Raw genomic sequence first — 23,525 nt, 5'->3', positions numbered from 1 at the left:
ACAAGAGTCATGTGAAGTCCACCTACCAGGTGAGTCAGTTTCAGCAATGGCTGCATTAGTTTGCCTCCAAACTTGACATCTGCTCTAGGCAACTGTCAGAAACCCCATGTGACATACCCCTTTATTTGGCTATCACCTCTATGGGCACTGGAAGCAGCACTCCAGCAGCGACAGTTTTGGGGAAGTCAATGTTTGCCTGACTGTGGCATAAGATACAGAATTTGGATTGGATCAGTCTAAATTACAGCAGAAATAATTTAGGAATGATACACTTCCCCAATGTACAGACTCCTTGCCTGTATCCACCTGTACCTCTGTCTTGCACTAAACCAGTTCAGACACAGAAAATGGTGTAACGACCAACTTACACTGACTTACAGTCAGACGGTTGCTTTCCAGCCCTGGCTGACCGCTCACCCACGGACTGCACCCTCATCCAGCTGCAAGCTCTCAAGCTGGCGCAGCTGAAGGAGTTTCTGCTTGTCAGTGTTGCTGCACTAGCTGACGGCACGCACGGGCTTCTTGCACACCTCGCTCACCAGCTGTAAGGAGCACACTTAAACGCTACTGCCTGCACTGTCACATCGCCGTGAGGTTAGAGGACAAAGTTCTGTGGCTCGGCTAACAAGCAGTAATGGCCTTAAATCAGTGTACACAGTCGTCATTTATTTCTGGGATGTGACAGCTGGTAACAGAAGAATGAGCCAAATCAGACAGGTATCAACGCAACGATCTCGACTTGTCGTGTTCTCACCTGCCCACATGCAAGCATATCAACAACGCACATTGATAATCTTGCATAACGCAGGGCTATTTGGGAACAGAGGAAGTTTGGCAGGGCTGCCTCTCCTGGTTGGTGGATTACACATGCCACATTTCTTACACTCACAATTTCTTCATTCAACTCAAACCGGTAAACTGATCACAGGCTCGCAAGCCAGGTATTTCAGATCCTACCCTCGTTTTCTTGTGTCCCTGTTCTACAGCATCTGGACAAGTTCTTCCTCATTAAAGGAAACAGGGGTTTGGGGGGCTAAAAAGTAGGATAAAGCTGAAGCAGCAGCATGATCCGAATGCCCAAGGCTTAACAGCAGAGCTCTGATAACTACAGAGCTGAGCCGTGTTAAGCGGGAAGCAGTGTGTTTTCAGCAAGCAGTTGAGTTCTTACCTTCTACTATACTGGATTTGGCAAGGTAGCCTGAAGAGGATTTTAAAGCTCCACTGAACACAAAGAAGCTGGCACCAGTCACTGCAACAACGACAACAGGAGTGATTTAGTGGAGCTTCCATCAGAACAATGCCTTAGACAAAAATCAGGTATCACAGCTCTATCATCCAGAGAGGTGATTAATCAAAATCAGGACAAACGCTGCTACGAATTATGGTAACTTTAATGCACATCACAGGCCTGGATATCGAAGGGCAAGTCACCCAGTTATTTTCTAAACTGGACAACAGTTTTTGACAACCTTAATAAATACTCATATTTTATCACTCTCCCTGTCCTCATATGCACCTCTCAGTTTCAGGACTACTAATTTAGGGTAACCAGGTACATAATTAACTTCTAAATGTTCCCACACAGCTGGCAAAGATTGTGAGTGAGCTGTTTATGGATCACACTGTAACACCAACCCACTGGCAAGGCCACAGCTCAGAGCCACTTGATTTAAAGTAAAATTCCCTTAAATGACCACTAAGCATCATTAAATTCCTGCTGGAAATCCCTCTTCTTGTTTCATATGTAAAACGAGTCAGGTAAGACCATGAGTCCTGGGTGACATCTCATGCCAGTATACTCACTGGAGGGACTGGGGATACTTGAGAAACAAAACTTGGCCTCTGTCTTGCTTGGTCTCATCTGGAGATAGTATAAATGTCTTTGCCAGAAATTTTCCCCAAAACCACAACATTTAAATTGTCAGCACACTGCTGCTGCAGCCTTTCGGCCTACTCTAACAAAAACACAGCCTGGAAATTAGATGGTCTAACTGAGGTGAACACTAGGAGTTTCTTGATGATGCATTATTAAAATGCTGCTGTCGTTGGCTATTCCTATTCACCTTTCTCTGATACTAAACGTAATCCTCCTTTCACATAGTACAGGGCAAGGACAGGCAACCACAGCCTCACCTGTAGTCTCCAACAATGCCAAGGACAGCTCTCACTATTAGTGCCCAGATGTTGCCTAAGCCAGTTACAGCACGGTGCCCTCTGGTGCACCCCAAGTCCCGAGCTGTATTGTGCAAGCAGTGTTACCATATCTACAAGGGAGCAAGCTGTTACGTGCTTTATTTTATGTCTGCTGGATCTATGAAGTTGGTAGAACACCTCGCAGACAAATTCAGAACAGCACCAGTGACCTAGAGAAGTGAGACGTGGACCGTACACAGGATGCAAACCACGCAGTGTGCCTCCTGACATCTGACATCATGGATTCTGCAAGGGGAATAAAACACCAAGGGGGTAAAGGGCAGAGAGAGCAAGGCGTTACTATTCCTTGGGCTGCACGTCTAGCTCACAAAGCTGCCCGTTCAGTGGCACCAGAAGTCAGAATGATTTTCTCTGAATGTCCAACAGAAACTCAGTGACATGCAGACCCAGTTCTGACCAATTCACAAAGCCACATGCTGGAACAGTAACACAAACAGCAAAGAAGTCATGCAGAGTGCCGGGAGGGAAGAGCCTCCTGGTCAACCGCTGGTCTCACCCTTCCTCGGCTGATTATGGATGCTGATGGCCTGCGTCTGGTAATTCCCGTCATCATTCTGAACACACACCAGATGCGAGTCTGCCTTCTCATTGAAGCATGCTCCTCCTGCTAGAACATGCTCGTTGGATTTGTTCATGGCTTTCATCATCTGCAAACAAAAAGGTTTACCATTCCTACCCTGTTCGTCCAGAACCACCATAAATAGGTGATTCTTGGAACAGTTTAATCGGACAGAGCAAGCTTCTCAACAGCGCTCGTGTTCTCATGTCAGATTTTAGCACTCAGAACCATGAACGGCTTCTGAAAAGAGGGTTCAGGTCTTATACTGTCTAGATGCTTTGAAGTGCCACCTTTTACGCAATTAAGATAAATGGTATAAGGCACAGCTGAGCTATATAGGTTGCAAAAGCTACTCTATCTAGCTGTTTCAAAAAAAAAACATTAGGGGGAAATATTTGGCTTGTTTACACAACTACAGTTGCTTGTGACATAAATCATAAATGCTGCCTCCACAGTTCAGTGCTAGACTGGCACTCAGACTTGGGGCATTTAAATCCCAGTTCTGCCACGACCAGACATCGAAGGTTTAGTGTCTCTGTGCTTCAACTGCACAAATTGCTGAAATCAGGACCAGCGTTCCCAGTTTGAAGACTTTCAAAAAACATCTGAATCACAGACATCTAGAAATAAGTTTAATTCTCTGCAAAGGAGGCCTCCAAAAAGCATCCAAAAAATGTTTGTGATATATTGGCACCTCATTTTGCTGACCATCATCTAACATACACCTAGTTACATGCCTTGACAAAATACTCCTGTAAATTATACAGCTTCTTTTCTTTTCTCCTCTATTCCGCTTCATGGAGGCTCAGACTATGAGATTTTTGATCCAAAAGAAAACTGAGAGAGTCATCTACCTCTGGAATTTGTTTCGAAACCAAAAATTATATGTTTGCTTAAAAGAAAAAAAGGCAAATTAAATTACGCACCCCCCGGTGAACCCTGATGAGAAGGAAAATGCTGAATTATATGACACCTCTTAACAGCACTCACACTCCCACCTTCTGCTTCCTGCGGCTGCTAAGCGCGCACGCGATGCACCGCACGTTTGTCTCTCTCAGCCTGACACAAAACCTTAATTACAGTGTCAGGAACATTACCCGATGCTCGCTATTGATAAATGTGCACAGGTGTAATGTTTGGGGAGGAAACTTAATTAAGATTTTTGCATCAGACAACAGTGTATTTCATTATCTAGTTTATCATGTCATGCTCCAGAAACAAGATTCCAGCTCAACAGCAGCCAACTTTATGGAGCCCAGTAGTTTCCTTTAGCATAACAAGAAACAGCTGGACTTGGCAACTGTGCTTTGCAACATGGCAACTGATTAAAAAATCACAGACCCCTTTGCTGAGGGACTAAACAGGCTACTAAGTATCACTGTAAGTTGTAGGAAATTCAAATAGTTTTGAAGCTAAAAATACGTATGTAATAAAAAAACTATATATTAGTGTTTAGCTTGTTAATTATAGTCTGAGTTCTCCACATTTAATCTGTGCATGAGATTTAAAAGTTTTTCACTTTCTAATAGTTTGAGTGACACTCTTTTCTCATTACATACTGCTTTACATGGGGAAAAAATTAAAGGTCTTGTGGTTGAATTCATCTTAATTCAAACTAATCTCAGCTGAAAAATTTCTAGTAATTCAACCTTTCGACTGGATTGCAAGCAATAACTTTCTCCATTTAAAAAGCTGAATCCTTGTTTCACACTGGGAAGAGAACCCAAGCACGGTGCAGAGATTTTGCTGATCTGCACAACGGAGGAATTTCCCCACGGTTCAGCATAGTGCAATGTCTAACACAGAACTGGAGCTGAACGCACCTGCAAGCACCAGGCACAGCCAGCACTTGGGAACTGCATCTCGTGTGCCAATCCCTATTTAATTCGTGCAAACTTTACTGACCCTTTCCATTTCCTCACAACCGCACCAAGAATTAATACACCTTTTAACAGACCCTTCATCTTCTTGCTTCGTCAGTTTCATCTTTTTCAAACTTCACATAAGAACACTTTTTCCTTTTTTTTCAATTTATTTCTTTATTCTTACTGTTATTTTACTCAAATGCCTCTCTTGCAGGGAAATTCACTCTTGAGATAAAGCTGTATTCTGCTCTGATATGACAAGGACTTTTACAAATACCATTTTCCCCAGTAGCTCTGCTCTCGCCCCGACTGCTGATTGGTTCCAAAATACCAAGTTACCCCCTCCTCTTCAGACAGAGCATGGAATCAGTCAGCTCCTCCATCACTCTCCTTCATTGTTGTTCAAATACCTTCTCACCCAGCTTTCTCAACAGCGCTAAATCCTAAAGACACTGACTGACTTCCTCACACCAGAAATCAAGTATAAAATTTAGATGCTGAGAGAAATTTTACATAAAATAAAACAACAATACAACAAATACTAATAAATGCTTCAAGTATGCACACACAACATCGATGAAGAAAGCTAATGCACTTTTTCCTTCTTGTTTACCTCAAGTGTAAAGTTTGTCAACTTATTTGCTCAAACCAAACCAGTATTACACTTTATATGCAAACAGTTAAAAAATCTGAAGAAAAACAGTTTAAGAGTTTAATTAATACTAAACTGAATTGGATTCTTCCTGTGGAGCCACCCTCACTCGCTTTCAAAAGATGTGTGCATCATGCATTATCATTTGCTTTTGAGGTAGTTTTCCCTGGTGGTAGTGAACAAAATATAATTCCTTTAGATCCCAGATCCTCCAATCACAAAGAAACTGTACACATGTATTTCTTATAAGCATTACCTCATTATATCTGTTGCTAGGAATTTTGATGCTGGTTTTTCTGACTTCCATATCAACCACTAAACCTTGGACCACAGGCAGTGTGTACTGATAATTTCTGAAGTCCTGGTAATTAAAACAAGTTTTTAGAAGTTAGACATGATGATCATCATTAACACTGTAGGTTTCATAACTATCCTAGTGACTACTAGCTAGACCATTAAAATAATTGTAATCAGTGACTGAAAAGCAGGGACAGATGGAGACATCACAGCTCATAACATACATAATCTAAGTACATGAATGAAAAAACATCAACATGAATGTTAATCATTTCACTGATTTTCTTACATCAAAATTAATATTCTCCACCCTTGAATGTCATCACTGTATGTAAGAAAATTTGCTCTCTGTATTCTGTTACATTACTGGATAGTTACTAGTTTTTCCAGCAGTGAGATTAAGTCATGCATCAAAGAGAATTTTCTATATTGAAAATATTAGCAAAGTAGGAAGAGCTATAACTTGGCTTCAGCTGAAGTGTTGTATAATCAGAGCGCTGTGACTGCACACTGTGATGACCCAGCTCTTCTGAGGAAGCAATCTGAGCAACTACTGCACTCGTTTCAGGATCTAAACACTCTCAGGTGGCCAGGTTTTGGATGGTGAATTGAGTACTTGTTACCATTCACCCTGTTGTTGAAAGCTACATCCAGTATCGGCAACAGCAGGTAAATTCACCCAAACACCCACTATTTCCTCTTCATCTTCTAAGCCTGCCAGCTACTACATGCAACAGGAGTACAGTTCTCCCCACGTTGATTCATTCACACTGATGGAACACGCAAACTCAGTCTCAGCACTTACTGCAAGAAGGTTCATAATCGTGTGTCCAGTCTCTCCAAACAAAGGCTTACGAAATCTGACACTAAAAAGTGGGCATGGATAAACTAGGATAAAACAAAACAGAAAAGATCAGATTCAAATTTGCATACTGTGATTCTGCAAAACCAGATTCAAATACAATCTCCTCAGCTGAATATGGCGAGCAGCAGTAAAAGAAGGGACTGAAGAGAAAACCAGAGTTTAGAAAGCAAAAGGGAGGAAGGATTTAGCATTACAATGCACCTTACACGTGTGTCACGGCTCCTTGCCCACCACGCTAGAAACAATAAGAATTATGTGGAATGCTTACAAGTGCCACACTGCAAGACTGAACCTATCGATGTGGACACTGACTGCAAAGATGACATTTCAAAATGCTCTTCTCAGGGTACTTCTTGGAAATGGCTTCTCCCTTTTTATGACCGTCCTGCTGCTCTCTACTACAGCATCATAAGCCTTCAGCTTCTGTGGCTGACGTGTGTGACATTCAAGTGATTATACAGATTATTTGATTTTCTGTTCTCATGATTTCATAAGAACGTGGCAAATTCTCTACAGGAGTACATCAAAAACAATTAAAAGGACATTTATGGTATGTCAGCAATGCACAATATCTGCATTCCTCAGCTGACTTAGCTGTACTTGCAAAACATCTATGATGCAATTCAAACTGTCGCGTATGGATCTGGCTGCGTTACATTATGTTGCAGCAGAAGCCATAGCAGTGCTTGAAACGTGACTCATGCACTAATATGCAATGCCAAGGTTTTCTAAACACATGTTTGAAGGAAGGTTCCTAAACAGCCTCACTTCCCGAAATGCCGCACATCTTCACAGTTCCCAGTGTAGTCAGAAGGGGCTGCAAAATGCTCAGCAGGTTTGAATAACATCGTCAGGATTTTCCTGAGAGACAGTACATAGAAATAAGCTCCAGCTTCTGCACACTGATGACCTGGAAACCATCACAGCTCCTACGTGTGCACCATACAGCTGACCAACTCATGCACAGTGTCCCGAGGCACCAAGAAGTGCTGAATTTCCCGTGTCTGTCCCCCTGGCAGCACGCAGCAGCCCAGCTACAACCCAGATGCACTGAATTCCCTGTGCTTGAGCTGTACAGTTGATCTGCAGATGCTCAGCAGACATTTTCTGGACATCTAGCAACCCAGAGCATCTGATCTACTGAACGTTCAGCAGTACTGGACAAATGGCTGAAATCCAACAATTCCACCAGAAAAGAGGATGTATCCAAGGAAACCTAGGATACAAATGCAGCCCTTTCCAAGAGAGGATTGAGGAAGTAATCTGCAGTCACAACTGTCACGGCACAGGTGAATATGCCTAAATCCAAACCACAGCTATAGAAGTGATTCAAACCCCATCTTCCCAGTAATCAGAGCAGGTACTTCCGTCTCTGAATATCAAAATATTTGTTTCTATGCTCAAAAACAGATGTGCCAATTAAAACTGCAGACAACGAATTTTTGGCCTATCATGGTGGACAGACTTCCAATAACCTCTTTGCTCCAGTGATGGCAAATGTCTTTTGAAAATTATCTTATCCTAACTTTATGCTAATTTCATGCTAACTGCTCAGATTTTGTTCAGGTGAAACACTCACTCCAGCCTATTTGTCACTAGTTGCAATAGAATTGTTGCAACGAACTGACATGTCAGTTGTCCCTGCACACACATTGTTACTCTCTGGAAAATAAGTGTGGTTTAAAAAAACCTAAAAGCAAACGCCCCTTCATTTCAGCATTCAAAGAGCTTAACATCTCAAAGGCTCTCCCTGGTCCTAACTACACCAGCCAAATCAGACTCGTTCTGCACGTAACTCTATTTCAGGTCACTGACTGAACTACAAACAGCTGCTCAGAACCAGATTTGTCTCCACAAAAATCTCCCAGATCAACCATTACAGTTGTAAAAAGGCTGCAGGTCGTACCCAAGCTCAGCGCTGCTGTGCGGTTAGCTGGATGCAATGTGGGTGTGAAACAATTTTTACTTGCCCGTTTCAGCTTGTGTGGCTTTCACAGGTAACAATTTATGGCTGGGTGTGTGTGCTCTAAACCGGAATATATTCTCCTGCAGAAGTAATTGCAGCTAAAAGAATGCACGTTACTTACGTCTGTACTCAGCTCCAAGTCTCAGCATCAGCCGAATGGGGAACACTTTAGCCCAGGGAGTCTCCCATTTCTGAATGAGGATGCCGAACAAGTACGGTGGGGTTGGGAGCACCAGGTCTTGCAGGGACTGATACGTAGCTGCAACGTACAAGAACCCTCCGTGTTCTTTGCTCCCAAGGAAGCTCTGGCTGAAAAAGGAGTGTCCCAGGTTGCCCACAACGTTACCTACAAACAAAAATGCTCATTACTTCACTAGATCGAGAGCTATAGCAAGAATTTCAAGAGTTTTTCAGAAGGGAAAAAAAAATTCTGTATTAAACTCACTGTGCTAGTCACACAAGAAACAATGATTTGCTGCACACGAGGGCTCAGGTTACCTCCTGTGCAGAAGTGTGTCATCTGTTATAGAATAACTGCTGCAGACCAGAGCCACCAAAGTCATGGTGGCTCCATTTGATCCACCTTTGGTGATACATGTACTCAGTGACTATCACTGGTAGGACGTCAGTTTTGTAGGACCATGCACACCTACCTTCATTTCTGCACCTGACTGAGCCGTGCCTGCAAGTGTTACCGGGATAGTACGTACAACCACAGACCTACCACCTCTCCTGGGCGAGCAGGGAAGGAGACTGGCCTCAATCATTTCTGTGATCTGCCTGTTCCATGAAGACCTGCTTGTTTCAAGTAGTAGAGGCAGCGTAATGGAGAGGGAGGGGACAGCCAGGGAAGAGGAGGGATAGATCAGGCCAGTATTGCTGCTAAGGAAGTGGTACCTGCACCCTCCCCCCAGCACTACAAAAGCACCCAAAGAAAGCCTGTTTTCAGTGTCCTCCAGATATTCAAGGGGTTTCCACTGCAGAAGCTGCTGTTGACTGAATTTTTAGAACTTTTAGATCCATCTGCGATTGAAGAGAGACGTGCACCTGGTCAAATGATTAATGCTCACTGATTGTCCTTCCATTTAGGCAAACCACTGGGGCCCTGCTCAGTCACGTATTGGAGATCTGGGTCATTTTAAGAATTACACAAAAGAGTGTTTATTTAATTAGTATACTTAATGTAAAACACAACTGAGACACACGCAGGGGGGAAACATCGCTGATTTTTACTCACATTTTTATTCTTTGATGCTCTTAATTTCCAAAAATGTTTACACTGGAACAGCTGAATGAATCTGAATGTTGATTAGATTATTATAGCATCCAACGCAGCATTTAACATTGGAGCAAAGAACCATAGTGTGATTCCTTTTATCAACTGACAACAACAGCATGCAAACAACACACAGAACAGCTGATCACAATCCTCCATTGGAGGACGTGAATATTAATAGTGCTGATTTGCTCTCAAAGAAAAACACAAGGAATTTCAGAGAGCACAGTGTGGTTGATCGCACCACTCATGAGGAATTCCATGGGTCTGAGGCACTCAGGCAGGCCTCCTGGGCTTCTGCAGTAATCCCGGGCTTTGCCACCTGCAGAGAGACTGCTAAGTAGGAGTTTCTGCTCTTTCTCCGTCATCTCACAATGGAATGTTTGCATTTGTACTCAAGGCAGTGATGTGCATGTCTCTAGCATCAACTAGACACAGTAACTGGAGGGTCTCTCCCTTTTACACACACGAGACACACACAGAGAGACACACGCACTAGGTTTTAAGTAAATAAAAACAAGTCACAGAAGTGCAACATTGACATCCTCAGTAACACAAGTCTGATCTTCCAAGTTAAGCCTTTCCTATTTTTATGCTGCAAAACAGCCTAAAAATCATACACAAGAATTTACAAATGCAAGAAAAATAAATATAGTAGGTACAGTTTTAGCCAGCAAAGGAAAGGTTAACCAAGGAGTCCTCTTCAGCCTGCCCTTCACACTGAACCCCTATGAATGTCCCAAGTCATTAGCAACTCTCCACGAAGCCAGTACCAGCATGAGAATAATACAGCTAATCCGGCCCTCACTCTGGAGATGTGGCCATGCTTCTTTGCATCCCTCCAGACCACCTTGGCACAATCACCACCGAGTATTGCTTCCCTCACGTGACCCTGGGACCGCCGGCTTTAAATACAGCTACTGGCAGGTCTGTAAACAAAAAGACTCCTTTTATACTTTCACTAACAAATAAGTTCAGGAGTTTCCTTGCTATTCAAATTTGTGGGCACCCTAGCGGATTTTTTTTTTTTTTCTGTATGCACAGGGTGCTGCCCAAACTAAGTTCTCAAGTTCTCTGTTAAAAGGTGACAGGCTTCGTCAGCCCAGGCACCCCACGGCAGGATGTAGCTCCTTTGCAACTTGCCACTATTCTGCAAAGCTGACTTGTAATTTTACAGATACACACAAGCCAGAGCTGACACCATCAACCCAGATCAAATTCCAGAACTCTTAGAGTGGCTACAATTTCTGTAATGCTCAGCTGAGCATACTTGATGAAAAGTAGCTACTCGTCAAACTGGAGGGCTAACATGATTAATAGAGCCACAGCACATGTTGTCAGCTGCTGAAAATCATTGATCCTGCCCGCATGCAGACGCATTTCTCTGCCAGCCTATTGCCACGACACTATTGCTTGCTCAGTGAATACACTGCTAAAGCACCAACCCTGGCATCTTCTAGTGAGTGCAAGCCAACGTATCAACTGGTGTTCATGAAAAAGATTGTCTCTTCTCTAAAATAGCTGCTGGCACCTTTCTGTCTCAACTCCACTTATTTGCTTTTGCAGTTCCCACTTGCCCTCACAAACCTCCTCTTCTTCATTTATACTTCCTTTTTCCCTTCCCATCTGTTCTTACCCAAATAGAAGCTACAGGCCTGATGGTGAAATTACTTGGTGAGCTTCTCGGTTCCAACAACATGACCATAGTAATCCTTTCTGGCCTTAAAATGTATGAAGTGTACAACCTGCTAAACCGAGTTGAATTCCGCACCCTTTTCTGAAGCATGTTGTGCGTGGAAGAGGCCAGGCAAAGTGACGCTGTACACCACCGCCGAGGCCCAAGACGTGCAGCACTGCCCGCTGGGATGACAAAGCAATCAGACATTTCCACTTGTGGCTGATGCCAAGTGCTGCAGCAGAAGGGAACGACTACTTATTTTTTCCGTTTCAGGAGATGGAGATTCAAGGCTCACACGCTTGGGATGCCTTAACAGGAATTTTTTCAGCCAACAGAAACATGAAAAAAACCCTCGGAGTGGAATGTGCAACTCAGCTGTTCAGCGCTTTGCTACCCTAAGCCACAGCATTGGAAATTACTCCTTTTCACACGAGCAGCTCACACAGTGCAAGCTCCACGAGGTTACCACTATTAAGAGGATAAACTACTGGGATTAGGTAGTTGTGCTGCAACTCATTATTTCTAAGAGCATGCAAGAGCCTGCTATGTGGACAGCATGGGAAGAATCAAGCAAGTGTTTTCCTACACACCTCCCCGTGCCCTTTTCAACCAGCAAACCCAAGACAAAAAGCCTCTTTGGACTTTGGGCTTTTCCCACAAACATTTCTGCACTGACCAGGGGCTTTCAGCCTTTCCCGCCACGTCTTTGAAGGTGGTTCCAAGTCAAGGCCCCACTGATAAGTTGCTATTACCAACTTGACACGGTCAAACCCAACCCACTGCACTGCTACACATTTTAAGCATAGGACTGTGTTTCAGAGGCTTGTAGAGAAAGTGGAGCTGTCAGAAAAACCTCCAAAAAAGCCATCCTTCTCAAAAGCATGTAATTTAATTTACAAAATATCACAACTTCCTTTCTAAAGGGGTAATCTCAGAGTGAACAGAAAGGTGCCTTTCCTTATATTAAGTTCCGGCACCTGACATCTGACAACTGATATTATTTGGGAAGTGCATGACGCATCTAAAGCAGGTTTTCAGGAGGTCAGTACTTATTCCTTTCTCAATTATGCTGGGTTACCCTGTACTTTAAATACTAAGCAGCTCTGTAAAGTCCTTTTAAAAAACATGCTTTTATCCACAGATGTGACTTTCTCTTGAGTCATGATCCATGCTGTTTCGAATTCTTCACTTAGGTATCTCCCCCTCTGATGAGCAATGTACTTTGCATATCAGTTTGGCAATCTGTTCTGGACTCAAATTAAATAGTTTATACCAGGAAAAGTAAAGTAAAAAAGATTTCTGCATTTGTTTATTGCCCTCAATATGTGGTGAAGCCACTTAGGTGCTTTTACCAAAAACAGCGAGGTTAAATTCCTAATGTATGCTTCATATCTTTTGGCTAATTTCAGGTCCAAAAGCTGGTATTAGTATCCAGTCTCAGGGAAAGCATACATTTATGGCTTGGGGAAGTTAGCTGCATCTGTCCAGCCTCATTCCACTGTCATTAGTAACAACCAAGAACTGCCAAGTACCAAACACCGTGCCAGCATCCTGAAAACCCAAGCATCCCAGTTCTGGAGCAAGAGATGCAAAGCAATATTCCCCTGGGAACAATCTTGCCAGATGGATTTTCTTCAAGAGCAAATGAGTGCATACTCTTTGGAAAACCAATACAGACCCAGACACTATCAACCAAGAGCCACAAAGAGACACAGCTGAGGTAAGATCGTGAATGTAACTTGATGGCACAACACATTTGTAGCAGATGCCAACATCGAGAAAAACCATATGAAACTCAACATTCAAAGTTCTGACCATATTCAGCATCTTTTCGTTGAAACACATGAGGAAGTAATTTGGAAAGAACGTATTCATATTGGCAAGGACACAATGCTTCACTTACTATCACTGTCGAGTAGCAGTTACCAGCACCCAAAACTTCCTCAGACTGGTCTGTGGCAGTCCTCCTAACAGTCACTCTCACGCCTCATACACTGCTTGGTTTTGTATCCACCTTTCCACACTACACTTGCAGGGGTGTATTATTCACTCAGCTGACCTGTTCTCTGTTCAGAACATCTACATGGGCTTCTTTGTAGATCTACTCTGTATTAGCCACCGCCTTATTTAAATGAAACCAGGCTGGGTAAAAAATACACAAAACTGTGACTGGGAGAGATCCACCCTCAGCCAGAATATCCCCAAAATCAGGGCAATCACAAAGCCATTTCAAGCAGTTGCCAGATTTGCATTTTCACTACAAAAGTAACAGTAGTATTTATTGTGTTCCACCCAAGAGCTGATGCACTAGGGCATATCTGGCAGCTCTATATTAACACATCCAGCCGCTTCAAAGTACCCATTCAGACAGGCAGAAGTTCTCATTTTTCCATTCACTAGACCTCCTGCCAGGCTTATAGCCAACAGACAAGGATAATCATGGGATTACTACTACAACAGTACAACTACTACAACCACAACAGAAATCATTAGCTTTCAATTTCAAAACAAGAAAAGCAACACAGCAGGGAGCTTGATGACAGAGGGGGCAGAGGAAAAATAAAGTGATGGAAACTGAACAGCAATTAATACTTGCCTTAATTAACAACTTCACAATTTATTATAACTCACATGCATACGATCTATAGTGAAAAATGCTATTTTTCCTTCAAAATCTCTCCGTTGTTTTACAATTATAAAGGCCTAACATCAGACCATAGCTTGAGGTTGAGGACTTCCCGTAAGAAAAGTAATGAAGGGTCAGGGCAGTGCTGCACCAGGCTGACATCTCATCCATGCTGAAACAGGAGATGAACCTGAAGGACAAACTGCAAAGGATTGAGTGTACAGACCTGTAGGTCTGACGCCTGGGCTCTGCTGCTGCTACATGCCAGAACCATACTCTGGAAATGGCTGAGAGCCATACCTAGCACAGAGACAGGACTCGGCCTCAAGAAACAAGTTATCCTCTGAGGAAAGCAGAAACACCTGGGAAGAAGCACGAGTACATTCAAGTTTGTGCTTCTAGGCTTGAAGGAATTCAAACCTGAGCAAGAAGAGCTAGTAAATAAATGTAACTCATGGAAAAAAAATCACTATAGACATATGTGATATGTCTCACATATCACAAGCAAGTTTGCATACCTCAGCAAGTTTGCAGATGACACCATGCTGTGTGGTGTTGTGGACACGCTGGAGGGAAGGGATGCCATCCAGAGGGACCTTGATAGGCTGGAGAGATGGGCCTGTGAGAACCTCATGAAGTTCAACAAGGCCAAGTGCAAGGTCCTGCATGTGGGTCGGGGCAATCTCAAGCATAAGCACAGGCTGAGCGGAGAATGGATGGAGAGCAGCCCTGAGGAAAAGAACTTGGGAGTGCTGGTGGATGAGAAGCTCAACATGAGCCGGCAATGTGCACTGGCAGCCCAGAAAGCAAATCGTATCCTGGGCTGCATCCAAAGAAGTGTGGCCAGCAGGTCAAGGGAGGGGATTCTGCCCCTCTACTCTGCTCTTGTGAGACCCCACCTGGAAGACTGTGTTGAGCTCTGGAGTCCCCAACACAAGAAGGACATGGAGCTGCTGGAGCGAGTCCAGAGGAGGCCACAAAGATGATCCAAGGGCTGGAACACCTCTGCTATGAAGACAGGCTGAGAGAGTTGGGGTTGTTCAGTCTGGAGAAGAGAAGGCTCCGGGGTGATCTTATTGCAGCCTTCCAGTACTTAAAGGGGCCTACAGGAAAGCTGGAGAGGGACTTTTTACAAGGGCATGTAGTGATAGGACAAGGGGCAATGGCTTGAAACTGAAAGAGGGGAGATTTAGATTAGATATAAGGAAGAAATTCTTCACTCTGAGGGTAGTGAGGCACTGGAACAGGCTGCCCAGAGAAGTTGTAGATGCCCCATCCCTGGAAGTGTTCAAGGCCAGGTTGGATGAGGATTTGAGCAACCTGGTGTAGCAGAGGGTGTCCCTGCCCATGGCAGGGGGTCTGGAACTAGATGATCTTCGAGGTCCCTTCCAACCCAGGCAATTCTATGATTCTATGACTCTATGTGCTTTAATTAAATAAACAAAAGTGGAACGATGTCTTTTTCAGCTGAAAACAAAACCAACAAGAAACCCAAAATGACTTCAAACCAAAATGAACATCACTAAACGTAACTCTTGTTTCCATTCCAACAAAAAATATTACATGCATCTTTTTATTTTATGACTGTTTTTAAGAAAACATTTACTAAAGGAGACAAATAAAAAAGATCCACAGAATTTACTTCAGTTTCCTGATGTCAAAATAAATTTAAACCATCGTATTGTATAATGAGAAACGAAACTGTGAGGCAGGGTTTTAAATGGTCTCTGACTTCTAATGGGAATTCTCGTTTACTCTGAATGTCTATCATCTGTTCACCAGAAGAGGTGCAGTACCTCCGAAATGAACAACTTTGGAAGTATGGCTCCATCTACAACAGCGTGCAAACTGCTAACCACTTCCAAGGGATTACAGCCACCAAACTGAAACCCCTGCAGCACCATAGCCTGTCTCTCTGGCTGAATAATGTTTAAAATAGCCAGGGCTGCAAATATGCTAATATGTACTTCTCCCTCTCAAACACGCATGATTTGGAAAGCAAAAAGGATGGATATTGAATGAGTGCATTACCAAATGCTATGGGAATTTATCAAGATGCTATGTATAATGCCAAACTCCAGAGAGGTTTGGTATTAAACAGCAACTCAAGGTATCCATCTGCTTCTACTACATGTCTGAAATACAATACAGAGCAAATTCTACAAAATGAACATCACACAGTGGAATTCTTAAAGAGTGAAATTTGGTTTCTGATTAAGAACTGTACTATAGTACACAGCTCTTTCTACCAGTGCAATTGTAGGATATCAAATTACTACCACTAGAGCACTAAAAAAAGAATTCCAAATACATTATGTAGGAGTTATAAATTATGTATTTCTGTAGTGTAGTTATACAGAACTTCATAGCAATATACACACCAAGCTGGATTTATATCTGCAATATACATATATATACACAGACACACATGTACGTGCATGCACTCACAATTTTTCATATCTATCTCCCTCTGAAAAACATCATAATTAGAAGATAAAGTATTGCAAATGAAGTGAGGTTTGGAAAGGTATTTGTTTCCAGGGTATACGAGATCCATTATGACACGTGATAATAGATCCTGGCAACCTCTCTGGACAAGCCGACCTTTGTTGGATCAAGACATTTTAGGAAACAAAGATCTTTTTCATTATTTTATTAAAGTGTTGGATTCAGTCACCCCAAAGGCATTGCAAATGATTTGCAGAACCCTTCATAAATGTATTTTCAGTATATAACCTTAAAATGATCCAATTTCACCTCTGGAAAACTAGCTTCGTTTTCTAATCAGTGGAACCAAACACTTGCATTTTTCTTTATGCAACAACTTTCCAATTCTAACAATAGGCACTAGCGGAAGCCCATTTACTTAGCAAATGTAAAATGTGTAAAGGTTTACATAATACAGTCTTGCAATTGAGACACTAAAATTTAAAGTTCAGAGATAATTTCTGCAATGCCCTAAAATTCATTCCAGGCACACATATACATATATATTTGTATTACTTTATAATATAAACAGTATCTCCATAATGTGGCAATAGACACACACATGGTGGGAATCAAATTTCCGAACTACCTGGTTTGCAGATATTTAACATACTATTCACAAGGATTCTCAAAATTTTCTTTCTGTATCTTTAAAAAAGCTACCCTGACTTCAAGTCAAATAAAAAAATTATCAGAAGCCACATCATTAGTGTACCCACGAGCCCTGCTGAGCATCCTACTACTCTGACTGCTCAATGAAGTACAGTACTAATTTCAGATACGTTAGCCGTATTCAAATTCTCACCCCAGCACCTCGCAGCAGCAGTCAGAGCAGACATTCAGCAATGGCTGCTGAGCACAAAGCTGTCACAGGCAGAATCCTGCTCCATTGCTGTAATAGTCTATGCGTGGCCTTTATAGCCCAGACTTCTTTGTTCTGCTGGCACCCAGAGGAAGGCTGGAAGATCTTTGGAGCAGCTCCCCAGGTTACCAGCACCTCACTACTACTTTTATTTGGTGAGATGAATATAACACTGGATACTAATAGCCAGTAACAACTCGGTCCCCTATCAGCTTTGATCCTTATTCTCTTTTTACATTCTTTTTATTAAAAAAATAGCCATTTGCTAAATGATAAAAATGTATCTGACCCAGTACAATCACCTATCCAAACCATTTTTAAGAGAGCGTTCCTACCTGCTAAGGCATCCCGGTAAAGTTGCACGAAATGGTTAAAGATATCTTTAGGCAAACATTTCTCATCGGGCAAACACTGCAAGAGAATGACTATCTCTGACTGCCCCACTGCATGCATGCCTTTTGTAGTGAAACACCAGCACTTCCTGTTCACATCTGCAGAGAGGAAAACATGGATCAGAACAGAAGATCAGGATTTCATAAAATATGCCTGAATTTCACTACATGAAGATAGCTCTTTCAAGAATCGATTTTACAGCATTTGGTTGTGATATCCGTCACACAGACAAATCAGGTTCTAAATCCGTATGTTGCATCCAAAACAAAATCAGCTCAATCATTTCCAGTTTACAGCTAAGGAAGAGCCAGAGCATTACAGCTCCCAGTCAGATCCTGGGATTAATGCTACGGAGTACGGAGCAGACTTTTAGCAGTTTCTCTATCCAAATTAAAGGACAGGATTTAAATGGGAGGAACCTGGGAAAAGGCCAGGCTGTTGGCTGTGCGTATCATGAATGCTGACAGCTAAACCAGTTTCAGACAGTGACACTTCTCTGTTATGGGTAGCTGGATGTCAGGTGTTCTCATGAGACATCACTGTGTAGTTCTGCTTTACATGAATGTTAGTGATGACACATGCTCTAAGCGTCCCAATTAATTTGTTGAGAACACTAAGTTATTAAAATAAAATCCTTTGTCTAATATGTGTATGTATCTATATGCATACTATCTAAATTTTTTTACGTATGTTAAAAACTGTACTGCTAACCAGATGCTGAAAGGTTTATAAACAACATCTTAATTTATTGTACGAACCTTTCACAGAACCAAAATGTTTTACTGCAAAACTGTCCTTCTCAATTTCTCAAATAATATTTTCTTATCCAGCAGAAATCAACTGAGGCACTAACATGAGAAGCCATCTGTACATGCCTCCCCAATCATTCCTCCCTCTCTCAGCACATGTACACACGCACACAGAGTATAGAAAAAGACAGAAGAGTTGCACAATGAAAGAGAACCTGCATATTACTATGGGATTCTATCTGCTTTTTCCAGAATGGGATGACAGGAAAATGAGTTACGCAACCAAAGGAAGAACGAGTGATAAAATACGTTGCCCTACCAAGTTGGACAGGACACAGACACTGATCTCCAAACCTGAGATTGAAGGCTTTATCAAGTCTATTTTATATTTTCTACACAAAACTATCTGTATTGATGTCTAAAGCACTGGAAAAGAGCCCTTTGTAATTTAACTTAATATGGCTAAGTACAACATTTTCAATCCGTGCACGTTGTGAGAGACTATCCTACCAAACAAAAATGCTGCTCTTCCTATTAATAATAACATTTCCCCTCTCATACCCCAAGCCTTATTAATAATAATAAAAACTTACAATTTACTATTTTTACCATGGACAGCAAATTAGCATTTAAAACAAATACAAGAGGGTCAGGGCCACCATCCTCCAGCTGCTGCATGACAGAGATCTGAGAAGGTCTCTCTTCTACAGCATAGTCTATGAAAGAAACAAGTAAACACACAATGAAGTCCTTAACTTCCTGGGACAGTACTCTACATTATGATCAGGTAAGCCCAATTCTGATGCTTTTCGCTTTTTTGACTGATTAAAGTAAAATTATTTAAGTACTGTTGGTTTGATTGATCATTTCCTAGGCTGGTATTTTCAAACTTCAATAGCATTTATGTGCATAACCTCTCCACATCCTTTAGAAAAGTGGTTTGTTTTATAAATCAACATCTTTTTGGTATCAACTGGAGGGGAAAATGGAAATCAAATTGAGAAATCTGTCATGGTGTTAACTGAAACCCAAATGACAAAGAAGTTAACAACCATTATTTATATCACAGTAAAGCCCAAGAGCATCAGTCCTGTACTACAAACACCAACACACGGTCTACCCCTATGTCACATAACTTACGTCTTCGTGCATTAGCTACTGGGAAGATAATAACAGGGGGAACACTAAATAAATGAAGATTTTTACAAATCATGGAAGGTCTAAATCCAGTGTAAAATAGGTCCCAACATGAAACTTCAAAGATGTCTTTAGTGTCCCTCTATGATTAGACCAGATGACTAGCAAATCAAAATTTTTCATCCATGTGATTATAATCTACTCTACTTTAAGCTTTAACAAAAATAGTTACACTGATGAAAACAGATCTTGAAAGAAATGTATTACCTTTCCAGCTAAAATTATCTAGAAAGAACAGAAATTTTGCTTTCTAATGTGAAAAATATTTTTGAAATCTTTTTAAATAGAATTAGAATATCAGAAGTAAAATGCTGCAAAGATAATCCAGTATGTGACAGCATATGAAACAAAACCAACTTAGCATACAAAATACGATTTATGTGAGGTTATCTATATAAAAGCTGAAAAGTATACGGTAGTTTCACTCCTTTTTTGTGGAGGAGACTGAATAATCAGGCACCCACATGAACAGCTAACACAGGATGGAACAGATTTGTTTTGAAATTAAATGCTGCTCACATTTTGGTTTTGACACTATCCTGCAATAAAAGGTTACTTCCAGCTTGACATTAGAAATGCACTGTATCAGCAAAATATTTAATAGGAATTAAAAAATCAAAGATGCAAAAAGAAGTTAATCCCAGGAACGTACTCAAGGATGTCATGAATCAGACTGTGGAAAGCAATTGTCAGATAAACAAATATATGCATTTTTTTAACCTTCTAAAAATTAGATTTTAATTTTCTGAATTCTCCATTTGGATACTCTGGGAGGGAACATCACAATTACTAAAAGCTTCCCTGTGGGCCAAGATGTGCAATAGTGCAGCTGAATGCAGTGCTCAGGGATGCCTCAGACAGAGCGGATGTTCCAAGAGAATTTCAGAGAAGGGGATCATGAATATTCATAAGGCTAATTAAAATGTATCTCTGTGTGAAACATTCCCCACAGTCCGATTAGTGGAGAAATTAGCACATATTTCTGGACTAAAGTTAATTTTCTTTTTGCTTTGTGTTTTACTTCTTACAGTAATTTAATTGCAAGACGGGGCTCTTCCTGGATGCTGATAAGGATCAATGGTGCCAATGAGTGTCACAACATTTAGCCATGAGTACCCACCGTGAATTTTTTCAAATATTCAGCATATTGCCAGCATCTTATTTTTAAAATAAACACAGTAATTATCAGGTTAATTGCAACTGGTAAGCATAAAAGCTAGCTGCCAAATTATACCCTCACCTCCTTTTACTCCAGTGGAGATGAGAATGGGAGGAAGACCATCTTCAGGAATTAGATTCATTGCACTGCCAACAGGACTGCCGACCTGAGTTATATTTCCCGAGAACACAGAAGCATTATCAGTCTACAAGAAGCAAACAACAAGAAAGGACATCATTACAAAAGCAATAATGAAAAAACGTAAGAGCTGGCTGACTAGATTACTAGATGCAGGTGAAGGAGTCTCTGTCTGCTGAAGAACCAGAAGCACCAGTAATTTGGTTCTTTAACAATAGATGATCATGTGATCGACTCCTGTATGTGAACTATTACTAAAAAGCATGGTTAGACAGAGACTGCATCTCCCTTCTCTACCACCACACATACCCATTTCTTGACAAAATCTAATATACCTATGCCCATCGGAACTTTTTGCAAAGTCTCAATTCCACTCACATGGGGTATGGTGGATTTAACATTGCTAGATTATACCTGCACTTTCCTGCATACATCATTTTATGAGAAGTGTCAAACGAAGTATTTTTCTGCTTTGTGATATGACAATCTTACTGTTTCAAACTCCTTACTGACCATGACTCAGCTTTTTAAAGCATGCATTAAACAAATATCCTTCATATACAGGCTGTATGGCCAAACACTTGGAGACCACCTACCACACAGACTTCAAACACTGCTTAGTGCTCTGCCCCATAATAGTTCATTTCAGTTCAAAACATATGGTTGTTTCAGCACTCTGCAAACTTTAAAATCTTAGAATCATAGACTCATAGAATCATAGAATTGCCTGGGTTGGAAGGGACCTCAAAGATCATCTAGTTCCAACCCCCCTGCCATAGGCAGGGAAACCCTCCACTATACCAGGTTGACCAAAGCCTCATCCAACCTGGCCTTGAACACTTCCAGGGATGGGGCATCTACAACTTCTCTGGGCAACCTGTTCCACTGCCTCACCACCAAGTGAAAAATTTCTTCCTTACATCCAATCTAAATCTCCCCTTTTTCAGTTTCAAGCCATTGTCCCTTGTCTTATCACTATATCACTTTACCCTTGTAAAAAGTCCCTCTCCAGCTTTCCTGTAGGCCCCTTTAAGTACTGGAAGGCTGCTATAAGATCACCCTGGAGCTTTCTCTCCTCCAGGCTGAACAGCCCCAACTCTCTCAGCCTGTCTTCATAGGAGAGGTCCTCCAGCCCTCGGATCATCTTCATGGCCTCCTCTGGACTTGCTCCAACAGCTCCATGTCCTTCTTGTGTTGGGGACTTCAGAGCTGAATGCAGTATTCCAGGTGGGATCTCACGAGAGCAGAGTAGAGGGGCAGAATCCCCTCCCTCGACCTGCTGGCCACGCTTCTTTGGATGCAGCCCAGGATAAGTGAGGACACTTGCTATACAATATACTAAGACAAGGCGCAACAGATTTCCTAGATCAGTCTTACTGAAATCACCACAGAAGCTAATACAGTATTCACAATCAAAGCAAGCATGGTATTTTGAGAGGTGAATAGTGTTAACAGTTCCTTACTTCTGCTGATAAAGTGTTGTTGGTTACGGGCTTTGATGGATCATGTGACACTGCTAAAGTTCCTGTGGAAGTTGTCCCAGCCACTGTCAGTTTGGCTGCATCGGCAACTTCTCCATTGGGTAATATCCCATCAGCAAACCAAACACGCCTTTGTTCTCTAGGCTGAGCCACTAGAGAGAACATAAAAAAATAGGGCTTAAGATCTCACAGCAATATTGACTGGAAAATTTGAGTACAGAACAGCAAAACTGAAAAAATTAATAAATAGAGAAATGTGGACTGGAAGGGACTTAAGACATCATCTAATGCATTCCCTATGGCAGCATCATGTATAAACACACCTGCTGAGGATAGTTTGCTTGTCTTTAAAATCCTCATGTCCCTACTGAGGGCAGGAATATCACAACTGGCATTAGCTAGAGTATTTGGAATGGATGAAGTGCAGCTATTCTTTCCAAGTTTTTATTACAGGTAAATTGAAAGAAAAAAGAAGTACTCATACCTTCTGCTCCAGGATGCTTTAAAACTCCCACAGGTACCATGACAGTGGGAGGCGGAGAGCTCAGGGCACCCGAGGCCTGAGCCTGCTGCAAAGGAGGGATAGTAGAACAGTATTCAGCGGGATTGTTAGGGTTAGGACTCTGACTTGAGGCACTCATCATGTTCTCCCAGGCTTGAGCTAAAGCAAACAAAGAAGAAGAAACATGAGCACTAAGGAAGGTATCTAGCAGACCAAAACACTGTTACGTTCTCAGCTACGGTAGGTACGGACCCTGCCACCTTCCAAAGACAATCTCTCCTACTTTATTTAAAAGCTCAGGAGACTTTAATTAAGCAAGAAAATGCATAGCGGGATGAGAAACAGCACCGGTCCTCTGCAATAAAAATATCAGTTCATACAGAAACATTTTGTGAAAATTTTAACAATCCACTTTGACCTGAATGATCCTTAGTTCCTCATGCTTCATTTTATTTCCTCTTCAAAGATTTAACTGAAAACACTCAATTCTGAGAGAGAGAGAGAGAGAGAGAGCAAGCGCTGTATATTTATCACACTGCATGGACAGATGGGCATTCCT

At 41.8% G+C, this 23,525-nt stretch overlaps 1 protein-coding gene across 7 annotated transcripts in view; it reads right to left on the bottom strand.

Annotated features, from left to right (window-relative positions):
• The window catches only part of ZFYVE9 (zinc finger FYVE-type containing 9), a 64,313-nt gene that overhangs the window by 4,110 nt on the left and 36,678 nt on the right, over positions 1 to 23,525 (bottom strand). For 4 of the 7 annotated variants that reach the window (XM_086617712.1, XM_086617717.1, XM_086617714.1 and 1 more), the window contains 10 exons: positions 22,949 to 23,125; positions 22,447 to 22,616; positions 20,927 to 21,050; positions 19,083 to 19,205; positions 17,683 to 17,838; positions 8,540 to 8,764; positions 6,393 to 6,475; positions 5,547 to 5,651; positions 2,711 to 2,861; positions 1,169 to 1,249 (listed from right to left, as the gene is read on the bottom strand). In XM_086617712.1, the coding sequence (XP_086473838.1) occupies positions 1,169 to 1,249; positions 2,711 to 2,861; positions 5,547 to 5,651; positions 6,393 to 6,475; positions 8,540 to 8,764; positions 17,683 to 17,838; positions 19,083 to 19,205; positions 20,927 to 21,050; positions 22,447 to 22,616; positions 22,949 to 23,125 (1,395 nt within the window). Of the gene's footprint in view, positions 1 to 1,168; positions 2,440 to 2,710; positions 2,862 to 5,546; positions 5,652 to 6,392; positions 6,476 to 8,539; positions 8,765 to 17,682; positions 17,839 to 19,082; positions 19,206 to 20,926; positions 21,051 to 22,446; positions 22,617 to 22,948; positions 23,126 to 23,525 lie in introns of those variants that run through there. The other 3 variants (XR_015222371.1, XM_086617718.1, XM_086617719.1) reach the window with 3 other exon arrangements.

This window comes from Tauraco erythrolophus, chromosome 10, assembly GCF_009769465.1.
Source record: "Tauraco erythrolophus isolate bTauEry1 chromosome 10, bTauEry1.pri, whole genome shotgun sequence".
NCBI lineage: Eukaryota > Metazoa > Chordata > Aves > Musophagiformes > Musophagidae > Tauraco > Tauraco erythrolophus.
Note: the sequence above shows the minus strand (reverse complement) of the source record. Positions and strands in the feature narration are given on the sequence as shown.